Source organism: Podarcis melisellensis (assembly GCF_964234715.1).
Source record: "Podarcis melisellensis genome assembly, chromosome: 2".
NCBI lineage: Eukaryota > Metazoa > Chordata > Lepidosauria > Squamata > Lacertidae > Podarcis > Podarcis melisellensis.
The window spans coordinates 67,503,306-67,516,946 of NC_138529.1; the positions used below are offsets into that span (position 1 = coordinate 67,503,306).

At 45.5% G+C, this 13,641-nt stretch overlaps 1 protein-coding gene and 1 long non-coding RNA gene across 3 annotated transcripts in view; one reads left to right on the top strand and one right to left on the bottom strand.

Moving 5' to 3' along the window:
• Positions 1–6,386: 6,386 nt before the first annotated feature.
• Positions 6,387–9,388, bottom strand: LOC309361966. The gene is made up of 2 exons (XR_014164713.1): positions 9,132–9,388; positions 6,387–7,477 (listed from the first exon to the last, which is right to left on the bottom strand). It is a non-coding gene; the product is annotated as an uncharacterized lncRNA (long non-coding RNA).
• A 303-nt stretch (positions 9,389–9,691) lies between these two features.
• The window catches only part of FAM193B (family with sequence similarity 193 member B), a 31,158-nt gene continuing 27,208 nt past the window's right edge, over positions 9,692–13,641 (top strand). The window contains exon 1 of one of the 2 annotated variants that reach the window (XM_081901005.1): positions 9,692–9,917. In XM_081901005.1, coding sequence (XP_081757131.1) covers positions 9,750–9,917 — 168 coding nt within the window. In that variant the 5' untranslated portion in view covers positions 9,692–9,749. The remainder of the gene's footprint in view (positions 9,918–13,641) is intronic. The other variant, XM_081901006.1, reaches the window with a different exon arrangement.

The following is a 13,641-nucleotide window of genomic DNA, read 5'->3' on the forward strand; positions in this document are numbered from 1 at the left end:
CATGCCCTGAGGTCTGATTCCAGCTTCAAACTTCAGTTGTATGTTTTAAAAACAGGATTTGTTATTTCCTAGCTTTCTGATCCTTTGTTGGTTCTTTCTGTATTATCCTTTATGGCTACAACAACCTTATCAACACAGAATAAACAACCAGGCATTCACAAACAGAGAGGAGAATGTGAGCACAAACACACACACAGTCACCATTTTATTTCATTTCACTTCATTTTGCCAATATTTGTCATATAAATTAGAGGGAACCAGCTAGAAACAAGTGTGTTTCTTAATACTGTATGTATAAGAACCTGATATAAGAACAGTACACCGAGTTCGGTACCTTCTTTCTTAACTGGAGATGCAGCAACAGGAAAAGCTGCCCCAGTTGGATTTCAGCTTCTCTTACAGAGGACTGCCAGTGAAAAGGCAGGAACAGATGAGGTTAGATATCTGATGCCTTGTTGGCTCCCTATACCAGCATCAGAGGAAGATATGCAGGCGGGAGGGAGAGCCTACAGGTTTGCCAGGGCTTATGTTTCCCTGGAAATGCTTGCCTCCTAATGCTAGCTCTATGGGGACCAGCTGTGGATATTCAGGTGGGTGCTGGGTGAGGCATCTTCTAAAACACTGTATTATTAATCCACATGCTGTGCCTCGGCCTTTAAAACAGACTCTAGAGTAGAGACCAATTTAACAAACACACATTGCAGAAGATTCCCCACCCCAATTCAGTGAGTCGTTACTGTATCTTTAAGATGAATATACTCTCCTGATGCCTCAGCCATCGTTTATTATCACATTTTATCTCTGTTTCCTTTATTCAAGCCTCTGTTGATGTTTAAAACCTGTTTTTAAACCTGTCTTCTCTTTTCTCCCTCCCCTCCCCTGACTTCATGCAATTCCAAGATTGTGATGTGGCACAACAAATCTTCCAAAGAGGACTGATAGTGATGACAGCATTACATTTTTATGTATACCATATAGGAAGATATACAAATATACAGAGAGAGAGAGAAAATTATACATGGAATTATGGCTTTTGGTGTGGAAAGCAGCTATAAAATACGTATTTGAACAATGCCAGTTAGGCTTACGTGGTTTCAAACTACCTGCTGCTATTAAACACTAAAACAGATTTTTCTCTTTACCTGTATTCACTGTCCCACAGGTAATTATGTAGCATTTCCTGAAGTAGTTACGCAAGTTCTGCTCTGGGGGCTTTGCTGGCAATGGGAGTTTATTGACCAATTGGATGTTTTGCAGATAAGACAGGTGGAAGGAAGAGCTGCTGCCACTACTGTGTGGTGCTATAAACCTCACCACTTTCACTTCCTATATAAATTGCCAGACAGCTGCTCTTGGGGGGTTCCTGCCCTCCATGACCAGAGGCTGGATCTACAATGCATTGATGGCACAGCGCAAGTATGAATGTTACTGAAGATGTCACTTGATGTTTTTATGTAAGATATTTGAATACCACAATTCCATTAAATATATCCAGAGTAGTTTGGTATTAAGATGATCCTGCTTGCTTGCCATGTTATCTAAGATGGTAAGGTGCTACAAGCAAAAACCCCAGCTCATTGAGCACCAGCTGGAGGAAAAGGCCTGTGAGATAAAAGCTGGCCATAAACATTGTTTGTCCCCTCCATTGGGCACATCAAGGGGGAGTGGGTAGTAGGTTTAAAATGGAGAAAATTAAAATATTGGGTATCATCTCTGCTGTGAAAATGAGAAGTCTACCGAAACTAGTTTCAATTCATGCTCATTTAGATTCCTGCAGGAAAAGCTGGTGGTGGGGCAGAGCTACAGTAACCCCCACCCCCAACATCACTGTGTTTTTCCGGGGGGTGGGGGTGGGATATAAATAACAATAAAATACCAGCACGTGTCCAGCACACTGTGGACGTGTGTGGTTCTTTTGGCTAGAAGCTGAATTCCAAGGAAAGCAATACTTGTCTCTGCTTCTCATATCCTGAGGGTGTGCTTGACAGGAAGTCAGCGTGGTTTATGGGAAATGGTGACACAGGTACTTGTACTTGTCCAGAAATACAACTCAATAGCTGTGCAGGGAAGCAGGAATTAGTTCTCTAGTAGCTGGTTTCAGCTTCCTGATAGGATCTTGGATGTATCTTTTCTCTACTAATCCCATCCTCCAATGGCTTTTAAGTCCCATTATGTTCTATCAGTGCACATCATTCCATTGGACTGCAGCTATTCTTTTAAGGAATGTTGTTAATTGATCAGCTATGAACACCATTGAAACGTGACAGGAGCCTGGGTTGACTTGCCCCACCCCTTAATCTCAGGTGTCAGTTATCAAAATCCTGGCTCAATTTAAAACAGGCGATGTGGTTTCAAAGGAAGAATGGGAGCACATTCTGAAGCATGCCCCCGATCCTTCCTAGCCAGCCCAGTTTGAATTCAAGTTTGACTGCAAAAGCAGAATCTTCCTTTGAACAAACCACACCTATGAAAGAATAGGAAGTGTGCAGTAATTTGGCACATTTCTCTCTCTCTGCAATTGTAACAGCAGCTGGAAAGGAAGATTTGGGAGCACATTTAAGAGTGCACTGTTGGTCCTTCCTTTTCAGATTTGCTCTGCAGGTTCAGTGAGGTTAGATGACACACAGGTGTGTGTGGTTTAGCCTAAACTATGCTGTAGGCCAAAGTGGGAGGCCTGGTGGACCAGAGGTTTCTCACTACCAATTTAAAATAACCCAAGGAATGGTGTCAGGAGGTGAGCAGCTGCTGTAACTGGTAAAATATTATTGATAAGGAGGTTGAAATTCACCATTTTAGAGGTTTATGTAAACACTACTAGACTGGATAGTACTTTTGTTTTCAGTTTCAATATTGTTAACTAAAAAATATGAGCACACACACATATATATGCTTTGAGCTTACCTGTATTTCTCTTATTGCAGTTTTATAAAAAGCATAGTATTTAAATCAGCCTGTGTCTCTAGATGCATCTAAGATGAGCAAGGAATCATCTCCAGAAGCTCATCACATGGTTATGAACCATCCATAAGAAACAGCTACTCAGGGCAGGAATTCTTTAATCATTTGTGCATGGTGATGGAGGTTTGGAAAGTTTTCCATTTTTAGAAATGAATTTTCATAAAATTCATTAGTAATGGGCCAAGCACTCCCCAGGCAGGTTTAAGGCTATTCAATGTTACCATGTGCTGCTCCCCTGTTGAAGAAGACGGCTGCCTGTGGGGCAGCACTCATAATTATGTTGTTGTTGTTGTTGTTGTTGTTTTTATTTAGATTTTTCATCCATTCCTTCCTTCAAAAGGTGTAGGTAAACAGCAATTTATTTATACCCCATCCATCTGGCTGGGTTTCCCCAGCCACCCAATAGAATATTAACAAAACCATACAAAGCTTTTTGAATTTTTTAAAAACAAACAAATATTTTCACAAGTAAATAATTTCAAGGTTGTCCTGTTAAGCTGTAGGCAGTGACATCCTGCTGTTGATGTTCCACCCGTGATGTGTGTGTGGATCTGGCTATGGATATGGAAGATCTCCAGCATCCTTGTTGCTCCCACCCCAGTGGAGGCTGCTCCATTCGGACACTCCCACCAACCTCGGCCTCCCTTCAATCAGCCTCCACCCACCTGCCTTTGTTACTTACTGTATAACCAATACAGGGTGTAGCACTGCCTTATCAGCTTCCTCCTCTTTAGTCTCAGTGTTTCCCTTGTAGATCTCAGCTGAGGGGAAGAAGGGGGACAAAACTGGAATTAGTTGGCTTTGCCTGACATTGACTCGGGCTCCACCTGCTGTTGGCCTTCTGCCCTACCAGTCTCAGTGGGCACCAGCCACCATTGGCTCACACCTCCAGGGAGGGCCAGAAACAACAGAAGCCCTGAGGCTGGCACAGTAATTTCTCTCCCACTGGATTCAACATAGGGCCAGGGAGGAGAAGGCCCGCTCTGGCCACAGCCGGCCAGCAAGAAGGGTTCCGGATGTGGCTATTGCTCTCCCTTGGATTGATCTCACGATGAGTAAACAACTGCAATCTATATACAGTGGTAACTCTAGTTATGAACTTAATTAGTTCTGGAGGTCCGTTCTTAACCTGAAACTGTTCTTAACTAGAGACGTGCTTTTGCTAATGGAGCCCCTGTTGTCGCTGTGCAACTGACACACGATTTCCGTTCTCATCCTGGGGCAAAGTTCTCAACTCGAGGTAACTCTTCCAGGTTAGTGGAGTTTGTAACCTGAAGTGTTTGTAACCTGAGGCGTTTGTAACTTGGGGTACCACTGTAGTACTAATCAAAGTTTTCAAAGCTGGCTGCAGAGTTTTCAGTGCCTTCATTTCCCCCCTCAAAATCTAAATAATATAAAGGAAATATATGACGTTAGCGATTCTTACAATGATCTGGTTAACTACAATAACAAGTCCCCCCCTTTTTTTGTTATGAACACAATATCTTTGCTGTTGTTTTCTTCATGGGTACTATTGCTTATTTCTTCTTTTTTGTGTCTGACCTGTGCTCTGTGCACTTGTAATTTTGTACTTTTTATTTTTCAATAAAGAAAAAAAATCTAATGATTTTCCAAGTGCTTCAATGAAAATCCAACCAACACTTTAAATCCGTTTGAATATATAATTGAAACAACATGTAGTGTACTTTATTGATTTTATTTCCTATTCAATTATTTCAGTAAAAACTTGGGTACTGGAAAAAAAAATCCAATCCATATAGTGTACAAATGTGGCATACAATTATTATAATTATTTTAAAGTGTGAAATAAATATATAGTAGTTCAGATCCCTTATCAATTTAAGGCAGCAGGAAACTTTCACGAAAATTTTATTGATGCAATGTTTTCTAGAACATCCACATCCCTGCTTGTGGATAAACGACATGCGCTACAGCAAGATAACACAACAGACTTCAATCTCTCATTGCTACTAGACATGAGGGCTATGTTCTACCTCCATTGTCAGAGGCAGCAGGTCTCTGAATGCCAGCTGCTGAAGAGAACAAGTGGGAGAGGACTGTTGTGCTCATGTCCTGCTTACAAGCTTCCCAGAGGCATCTGGTTGAGATGGACTAGATGGGCCTTTGGTCTGATTCAGAAGGGCTACAGTGGTACCCCTGATTGCGAATGGGATCCATTCCAGAGGCCCATTCGCAACATGAAAGGAATGCAACCTGCAGTGGCGCGCCTGCGCACGCGCGGGCTGTGATTCGCCGCTTCTGCGCATCTATGCATGCGCGAGCAGCGAAACCCGGAAGCAACCCTTTCCGGTACTTCCGGGTCACTGCGGGACGTAACCTGAAAGAACTCAACATGAAGCAGATGTAACATGAGGTATGACTTTATTATGTTCGTATGGTGTTCTGCCACTCTCTCTTCTCCCATTTCCTGCAAGGTAAGCCCTCTGGTGGTTAAAATATGCCTGCAAGATTTCTGCTTATTGCCACCTTTGACATCCAGCTGAAACTGCTGTGATGCATCTTCAATTATCTACAGCCATCCTGGTCAGCAATACTATCCTCAAGGCCTGTCCTTGCTTACTGACAACCCCCCCCCCTTTCAAAATAGCTACCAACCACTTTTAAAAACAACAAATATTTGCTTTGTTCATTCAGCAGAGGGAGCCTGAAGCAGCTCTTAAGACATGACAATAGTGTGATGCAGCATCAAAAAAAGAGAACACTATTCTAGGCTGCCTCAACAGAAGTCTAGTGTCCAGATCAAGGGAAGTAATAATACTACTCTGCCTTGGTCAGACCACACCTGGAGTACTGTGTCCAGTTCTGGGCACCACAATTTAAGAAGGCTGTTGACAAGCTGGAATGTGTGCAGAGGAGGGCAACCAAGATGATCAAGTATCTAGAAACTAAGTCTTACGAGGAACGCTTGAAGTAGCTGGGTATGGTTAGCCTAGAGGAGATATGATAGCCATCTTCAAATATCTGAAGTTCTGTCATATGGAAGCGGGAGCATGCTTGTTTTCTCTTGCTTTGGAGGGTAGAACTTGAGGCAATGGCTTCAAGAAAGGAGATTCTGACTAAACATTCGAAAAAACTTTCTGACAGTAAGAGGTGTTTGACAGTGGAACAGACTCACACGAGAGGTGGTGGACTCTCCTTTTAGAAGTTTTAAAGCAGAGATTGGATGACCATCTGTCACGGATGCTCTAGCTGAGATTCCTGCATTGCAGGGGGTTGGACTAGATGTCCCTTGGGTCCCTTCCTACTCTAAGATTCTATGCCTTAGTCTGCTTGGTGGTCACTCCTATTGTCAATGACACTTACTGTACCCTCCTAAGCTAATTGTGAGTGCGGGAAGAATCCTACAGTTGGGTAGGATACAGCTTATCACAAGGTGATGGCAACTAAGAGTTTAAAGGCAGCCTATTGGATGTATTTGTTTTACTGAAGCATTAAAAATGTCTTCATGTAGTCATTACTACAGAGAAATGTGATAGGTATATAGCCAATTGGTAATATGACTGGAGTGTAATCATTATGGGACAGTTTCAGATAAACACTTAGGGATGAAAAAAATAAAAGCTTTGTTTTTGTTTGGAGGAAAGAAGCTATGAAAGTCCAGATGTCTATTGGGAAGCATTGCTACAGAGAAATTGGAGACAAGTCACTGCACAAACATTTTTCAAACTAGGGCCTCTGAAAAACTCTGGTTCTATCAAGTTGGTTATCATATTCAGAACAAAAAGAAGCAGACTATGTCCACACATGCCTGCGTATTTGGGTCACTGTTTCTGTGTGCAGGTTTGTGTGCCTTTGTTCACACAGGAGTACTTTCAAAATCTATATTGGTGCTTCCTGGGATGTATTTTTGAAATACAAGTTTCCTAATATTCCAGGTTTGCACAAAACTGTAAAAATATTTTTTAAAGACCTCTGTTGCTCCAAGCCCAGCAAGGAGTCACTCACATGAAAGGCTGCTGCTTCCTTTCCTCTCCTATTCCTTCACCGCCTCCTCTACCTGCAAGGGCAAATTTTATTTTTAATACAGCTGTTTTGTGCAAGATCTCTTCTGTGCAAAACAGCTGTTTTAAAATTTCGAAAACAATGATACTGGGAGCATACCTATCAGCTGATGGAAGCAAAATGGAAGTGGGGGGATGGTGGCAATAGATGGCACCAGAGAAACATGTCAAAAGCCCACCCAACGTGCTCCAGGTGCATTCACAATCAGGAAACAAACAATTTTATATTGAAATTACTCTCCCATTTTGGATTTCACCTTGATCATAAAAATCCAAGTTTAGTGTTGAAGAACCGCAGGCTGTCAGTTGAATGGGGAGAACATCATGTGGACAACACCCCAAAACCAAGGCACATGCAGTTTCAAATCCACATTAAATTCCCATGCGGATGAGCCCCTAGAGTTGCTCTTTCAGGAGATGGTGGATGGATGGGCTAGCAGGAAGCACTGAAGAGAGAAGCTGGTGATGATCACATAGCCTGAAAGAATTTGAAGGCACTGGCAAAAAGCAGATATTGAAATAAAATCAATTGGGCATTAGGAGGCATGTGTAGATCCAAAAATGTCTTTTGAAACACCTTTCATACAAAATAGCTAATTTCTGCTCATTTTGTACGAAATAGTACATTTTAAAATAGCCAGCTGCTTCCCAAAATGGAAGGGACAGGACTCTAATACTTCAGTCTGCATTTGGCCAATGTCCATAAAATTAATGAAGGCTGAAAGATACGCTAGTAAGGCAAGTTGTATTAATGTTGCCAGAAGTGAAGGGACAGTGCCCTCTGCTGTATACCAAAAGGCCAGCACACCCATGAAAACATGGCCCTCCCAGTCCGTTCATAATTCCAAGAGTACAATATACAGCAGTTCTTTCTGGGCAGACTCTTGCTTTTCTTCCAGCTTGTTAATATATATTGCATTATTATTATTACACTGGAAAAATTACTTTAACTTTTGCTCTCTTTTTTTGAGCTGCTGTTCAGGATGGTGATTGCTACTTCATTATAGGCAACTATTTTCTCATTAGTGATCACTTTTCTGCTTTCACTCAATATATCTTGTAAGACCCAATAGACATCATTGCTCTTTTGCTGTTTCATGATACTTCTAAATTGTACCTCTGTTACCTGAAGCACTGGTTTGGGAGAATGGTTTTATTTTGTAAAGATCAGTGTGACATGGAGCTATTGTTCTTCCTAGTAAACATCTGCCGCTAGTTTGAGTTCACTTGGGGCTGCTTCACATGTTGTAGGCATGATTTACAATTCTCCTTTATTGCTCTGATGCATGCAGTTCCTTCCAGTGTCAGCTCTGGCGGCCAAACCCTTAGTAAATTTCAGGTGTCAAGATACTACATAGCCCAGGGTTCAGTTGCGTAGCAAGTGCTATGCAACAGAGTTATCAGTGGCACCTATGTTTTTTAACTGTACATGTTAAAAAAGGCAGCACATGCTTTAAACACAATTGGGTAGATACTTGCTACCCAAACGGCACTTCCACTCCACACCACCAGGGCTACCAGTACTGTACACTTTCAAGACTCCATTCCAGCCTTAATCTCTATTTCACACACCCCTCCCTCCTAGGTGCTTCCTGAAGAGGTTAACATAACCATGCTGCATGTCAGGACCAGATCATGGCTGCAAGTGACAGACTCCTCTTGCGATTGGCCAGTGCTTTGCCGCTTATTCAGAAGTCCCAAGTTTGGACTGCAGTTGTAACCACATTTAGAACACACAGCATACAAATTTCAAATTTTGGGGTTAAGAATAATTATTCCAACTAATCTGCTAGATAACTAACATTAATTTTTTTTGAAAAATTAGCAAAATGAGAATTATTTCTAAATATATAATTTGATCGCTTCCAGATAGTCTTTTATTTCCTGTCAAAATGCAACTTCACACACCTTTTAGATCTATAACGATGCCCCTCCCTTATTAATTTTATACTGCAGTAGGTATATGACCCCCCCCAAAAAAACCCCATTCTACTGTATTGTTGGCAATAGATATTTTCAGTTGCATGAAAACTCAATTTACAATATGCTTATATATTATATAGAGATTTCACCATTCCATGTCGGAGCACCACAACACACCGGTGTCAGTTGTTTAACGTCCCCGCGTAGACGGTGATCAGTTAAGGTTACCCGCTAAGGCTCAGACACACCCGGGGCAGCGGGGTACATCTGCACCTTGTGCCCTCCCTGCACTGCTGGCAGCGGGTGGGGGAGCCGCGAGAAGCAGAGCCGGGCCTGCATAGGGGAGGCTTGCAGCGAGCAGAAAGGCGAATTGCTCAAGTTTGCAGCACCGCCGCGCTCGTCGGAGATGCTGTGGAACAGCGCCGAGGGCTCCGGCTGAGGCTTTCCTGATGATTCCCTTTAAATGGGCCTCGGTGACCCCAAATGACCACTCCGGCTCCGCCCCGGGCCACCCCCCGCTCCCGCCTCCGGAGAGACCGGGCCCGCTTCGTCCCCTCCGCCAGCTCCGCGCCTCTAGCCGGGAACACGCGCTCTCTGCCAGGGACGGCGCCTCCTCCAGCCGCTGGGGGGCGCGCTGCCCAGGCGCTGCCCGCTCCGGCGATGGCGGCGGAGGCTTCCCCCCGCGGGCAGGGGCCGGACGGGCCGCGCCGCCATATTGGCTGTTGTCCTGTCTGAAAGCAGCAGCAGCAGCGGCGGCGGCGGCGGCGGCGTTAGTGGCGGCGGCGGGAGCAACAGCGGCGTTAGCGGCGGCGGCGAGAGCGCGGCAGCGTGGGGCGCGGGACGGGCATGACTCGCAGGCGGAACAAGGCGGTGGGCGCGGCCGGGGCGCGGCGGGAGCGGGCGGGGGGAGCAGCCCCCCCTGAGCCGCCCGCGCCCCCCGCCGGGCCCGGCCTTCCAGAGACTCCCGAGGCGGCGGCGGCGGCGAGCAGTGCGGAGCAGGGCAGAGCCTCACAGGTACCGGGAGCGCGCGCCCACATCCCGCCCTGCATCCACACCCCTCTGCTGCCCTTAGACCGCTCGCCCCGCATCCATTTGCGGCGCGCGATCCACCCTTCACCCAGAAACCCCGACCGCACACGTCCGCCTGCACGCGGATCGCCCCGATCCATCCACCCGAGGTGCCCCCCGTTCGCCTCCCCCCACTCCCCGCCCCCGCTGACTGGGATCGCCCTCCTGGATGCGGCTCCCGCAGCACATTGCACGAGTGCCACCAGACATCCAGCAGCGGCACCCAGTGTGCGCCGTGCAGTCACCTCAAGATCCACCTTGAATCCAAGCTGTCTAGATCATGACCTAGGGTGTGTGTGGTGTGTGTGTGGCTCGCTCTCTCCCTCTCCCCCCCTTACACTGAAGCCACCTGCTTCCCCCACATCCAGCTCCCGTCAGGCCCAGATCCCCACCTCTGTTCATGTCAAGCCCTCTCTTCCTCTGCCCACCCCCTTGTTACATCCAGCACTCAAATCTACTCTAGTCCAACCACAAATAGTCCCACATCCACAATCCTTATGTGCACTACTTACCGATACCCCTTCAGTGTGCAGTGGCCACCTTTTTGCTTGCATGCAACAGTCGTTGAGCATTTATAGTCCACCCTAGCCTGCAGAAGGCTGCTAGACCAGGTCCCCTTTTCCTTTACCCCATCCCATATGTTGGACGCACCACCAATTCTATAGCTTTTGGTGCTGGAGCACCCATACATTCTGTGCTTGCTGCATCTTTTCAGGCTTCTTGTTGCATCTTCCTCAGATATAGAAAGACAGGCCTTCCTCCAAATAGTAACTAGTACTTAGCATATGCACCTTTATCTTCTGTTTGCATTTTGAGCATTTCCATTTCATTTGCTTCTCTTGTGGGGCTGAAAACTGAGTGGGGCCTTGCCCTGCGACCATGCTGTATCTTGTCCTTCAGATTGTGCCTGGGCCTGTTTTCAGATATATGCACGCATCCCTTCCCAGTAGGTAGGGGGTGGCAGCCAACTGAATCTTTGTGCAGTCTATATTTTTACTAAACAAGAAATCAGAGTAGGGAACTATTGCTGCTTGCTCAGATGAACTAGCACCATAGAATTGTAGAGTTGGAAGGGACCATGAGGGTCATCTAGTCCAACCCCCTGCAATGCAGGAATCAACGAATGGCCACCATCCAATGTTTCTTGCAAGAAGGCTGCCTTGGAAGGGTAAGGGCAGATGTGTGGACAGAGAACACATGAGACTAATGGCAGACAGCACTAACCAGTGTACACTACAGAAGGTCACTGTGTAAGTGATGCTCTGCCCTCCAAGAGGAATTGAGTTTCTCCAGCTGGATGTTGGTATTTGGGTGAATTTGCAGAGCTTTGCTGAGTTTGGACAGGAGCTGTGCTGCAAGCAGAATGCAGTTTGAGCCAAGGAAAGAGCTAGAACCTGGCATGGACAGAGGAGGATGTTCAAAATCCATTCCAGTGTGTCTCTTGGTCCTGAGTCTGCATAGGTAACAGCTACCCTTATGGGCACTGGGGAAACTGCTCCTATCTCTGTACTGTTAGCCATGTACGCTGAGGTGGCAAATCCTCAGGACAGCTTTGTGTTAACTAAGGATTGTAGAATTAGCCTTCTGGGAAGCCAGGCTGCTGTTGGCAGACAGCAGACCTGCAGGAGACTCAGCCAGAGTTACACAGAGTATGTGGAAGTGGGGGCTTGTCTACAGACTGTGCCAGTCGGCAAGGCATTTTCAGCCTTTTTCAGGGGGCGGGGCAGGGAGAGAGCGCTCTTCTTGTTTGCACACCTGTTTTTTAGCCTGGCTAATGAGCCATTTGGTGGGTGAAGCGGGCACAGTGGCAAATTTGTCCCTGGATAGGATACAGTGCACCTAGACTGGCATGTGTCTGGCCCAGGATAAAAGAATCCCAAACTATCATCATACAGAGTTGCTAGCAAGTAAGCAAGCAAGTCACCAGTCACAGGAGAGCAGTCAACGTTTTTTGTCTGATTGTGTCTCCTAGACTTTTGCATGCAGTGGGAATGATTAATAGGTAGTTTCCTTCCGTGAAAGTTTGTGTCTCTTCTGCCCCAGTGCTCAAGGTATGGACAAAAAGGTACAAGGTCCCTAGTGGAAGTCATAAGCCCGCGCCCCCAACTTTCCCCGCTTTTAACCGCACCACGCCTCTGTGTAGCCTTTTCCCCCTCTCAGTTTTTAAATTGATAAAATTATATCATTACAGTTTTAACAAAATTCATCCAATTTGTCTGTTACATCATACTTTGAATCCCTTTTTAGTTTTGCAAAAACTGGCTGAGGGGGCTAGCATCAAATAAAGAGAATTGGGGCCCCTCTAGACTCCCTGTAATTCAAGCATTTATCTGTCCCCTCCCCGCAAATATGCCAACTTCATTAGTCAGAGATGAGAGGATTACAAATATCACATAAATGAGCACCGCAATAGACTATGATGTGCTATAGCAGGGTTGGGAATTGGTTGGGAGTGCTTCCCTTGCTGCTTATTAGAGCACGTATTCTCTACGGAGAACTGGGTTTAAGAGACTAGCACATAAGTGTGCAACAGATAAGTCAAGTCAGGATCAGCACAGCAGTTTTGAAAATTGCTGGGTAGGGAGAGGAGTGCTGTTTGTCTGTCTTGTCTATATCAAGGATGGCCAACATCCATGCTGTATGAGATGCACAGGGCATAACTTCTTGCCTCATGGCACTCCTCTCACATGCCTCTGAGACAGTGTTTCTTAAACTTTGGTCCCCAGCTGTTGTTGGACTACAACTCCTAACATCCCTAGCTAACAGGACCAGTGGTCAGGGCTGATGGGAGGTATAGTCCAACATCAGTTGGGGACCCAAGTTTGGGAAACACAGCTCTAAGATACAGTGCTAATATGCTAGGGAGTCACTCTCGGCTTCTTGGTTTCCTTTGGTAGACGGACCTGTCACACTGAAATAAAGAACATGACTTTCCTAGCCTCACTTTTCACTTCGTAGATAGAAGAACAACTCTCCTGGCCAAAATGCTGGGGTAAGGGACAATAAGTTCATGACTGGGGGCTGGGATCTGGTCCTTGAGCATCTCAGCACTCCACCCCTACCCCCACACTCAGTAACTTGCTCATCTGTGTAGTTGCTCATCTTCCATAGTTGTGGAAGATGCACCTTGAAGCAGCCCTGCTATCTACACTTCCAAGGGTCTAATGCTAGCTATGACTTTCAAGTCAGAAAAGGCTTCCAGGATCAACAGGTTCATGCAGAGGATATTTGAGCATCTTCAGGAGATAAGTACAGAAGTAGAAGCCAGTGGAAAAGACTTAGCATTGGAACAGTCAGGTACAGGCTAATACAAAACTATTAGTTAAAACCCATTATGATGCACTGTAATCAGTTTCCTAATTATGTGATTTCTATGTTCCTGGTATTTGGGACGCAAAATAGTAACTGGAAAGACCAGCTTGTTAAGAGCAATTGCTACAGTGGCTTGGACAGAGCTGTTACTTTTACTCTCCCAGTGTAATGAAGTGTGATGCAAACCTGCAGTGGAAACTTAAGCACAGAGCAGGCTTCCAAATCCAGTTTGGAGAGGTAGTCTGCGAACAAAGACCAAAAGACACTTTTAGTTGCATGTGGTGTCTGAAGTACCTATGTATTGCAAATAAAACAGAAAGCATTGTTGGTAAATGAACAAAAAGCAGCAGCACCTGAA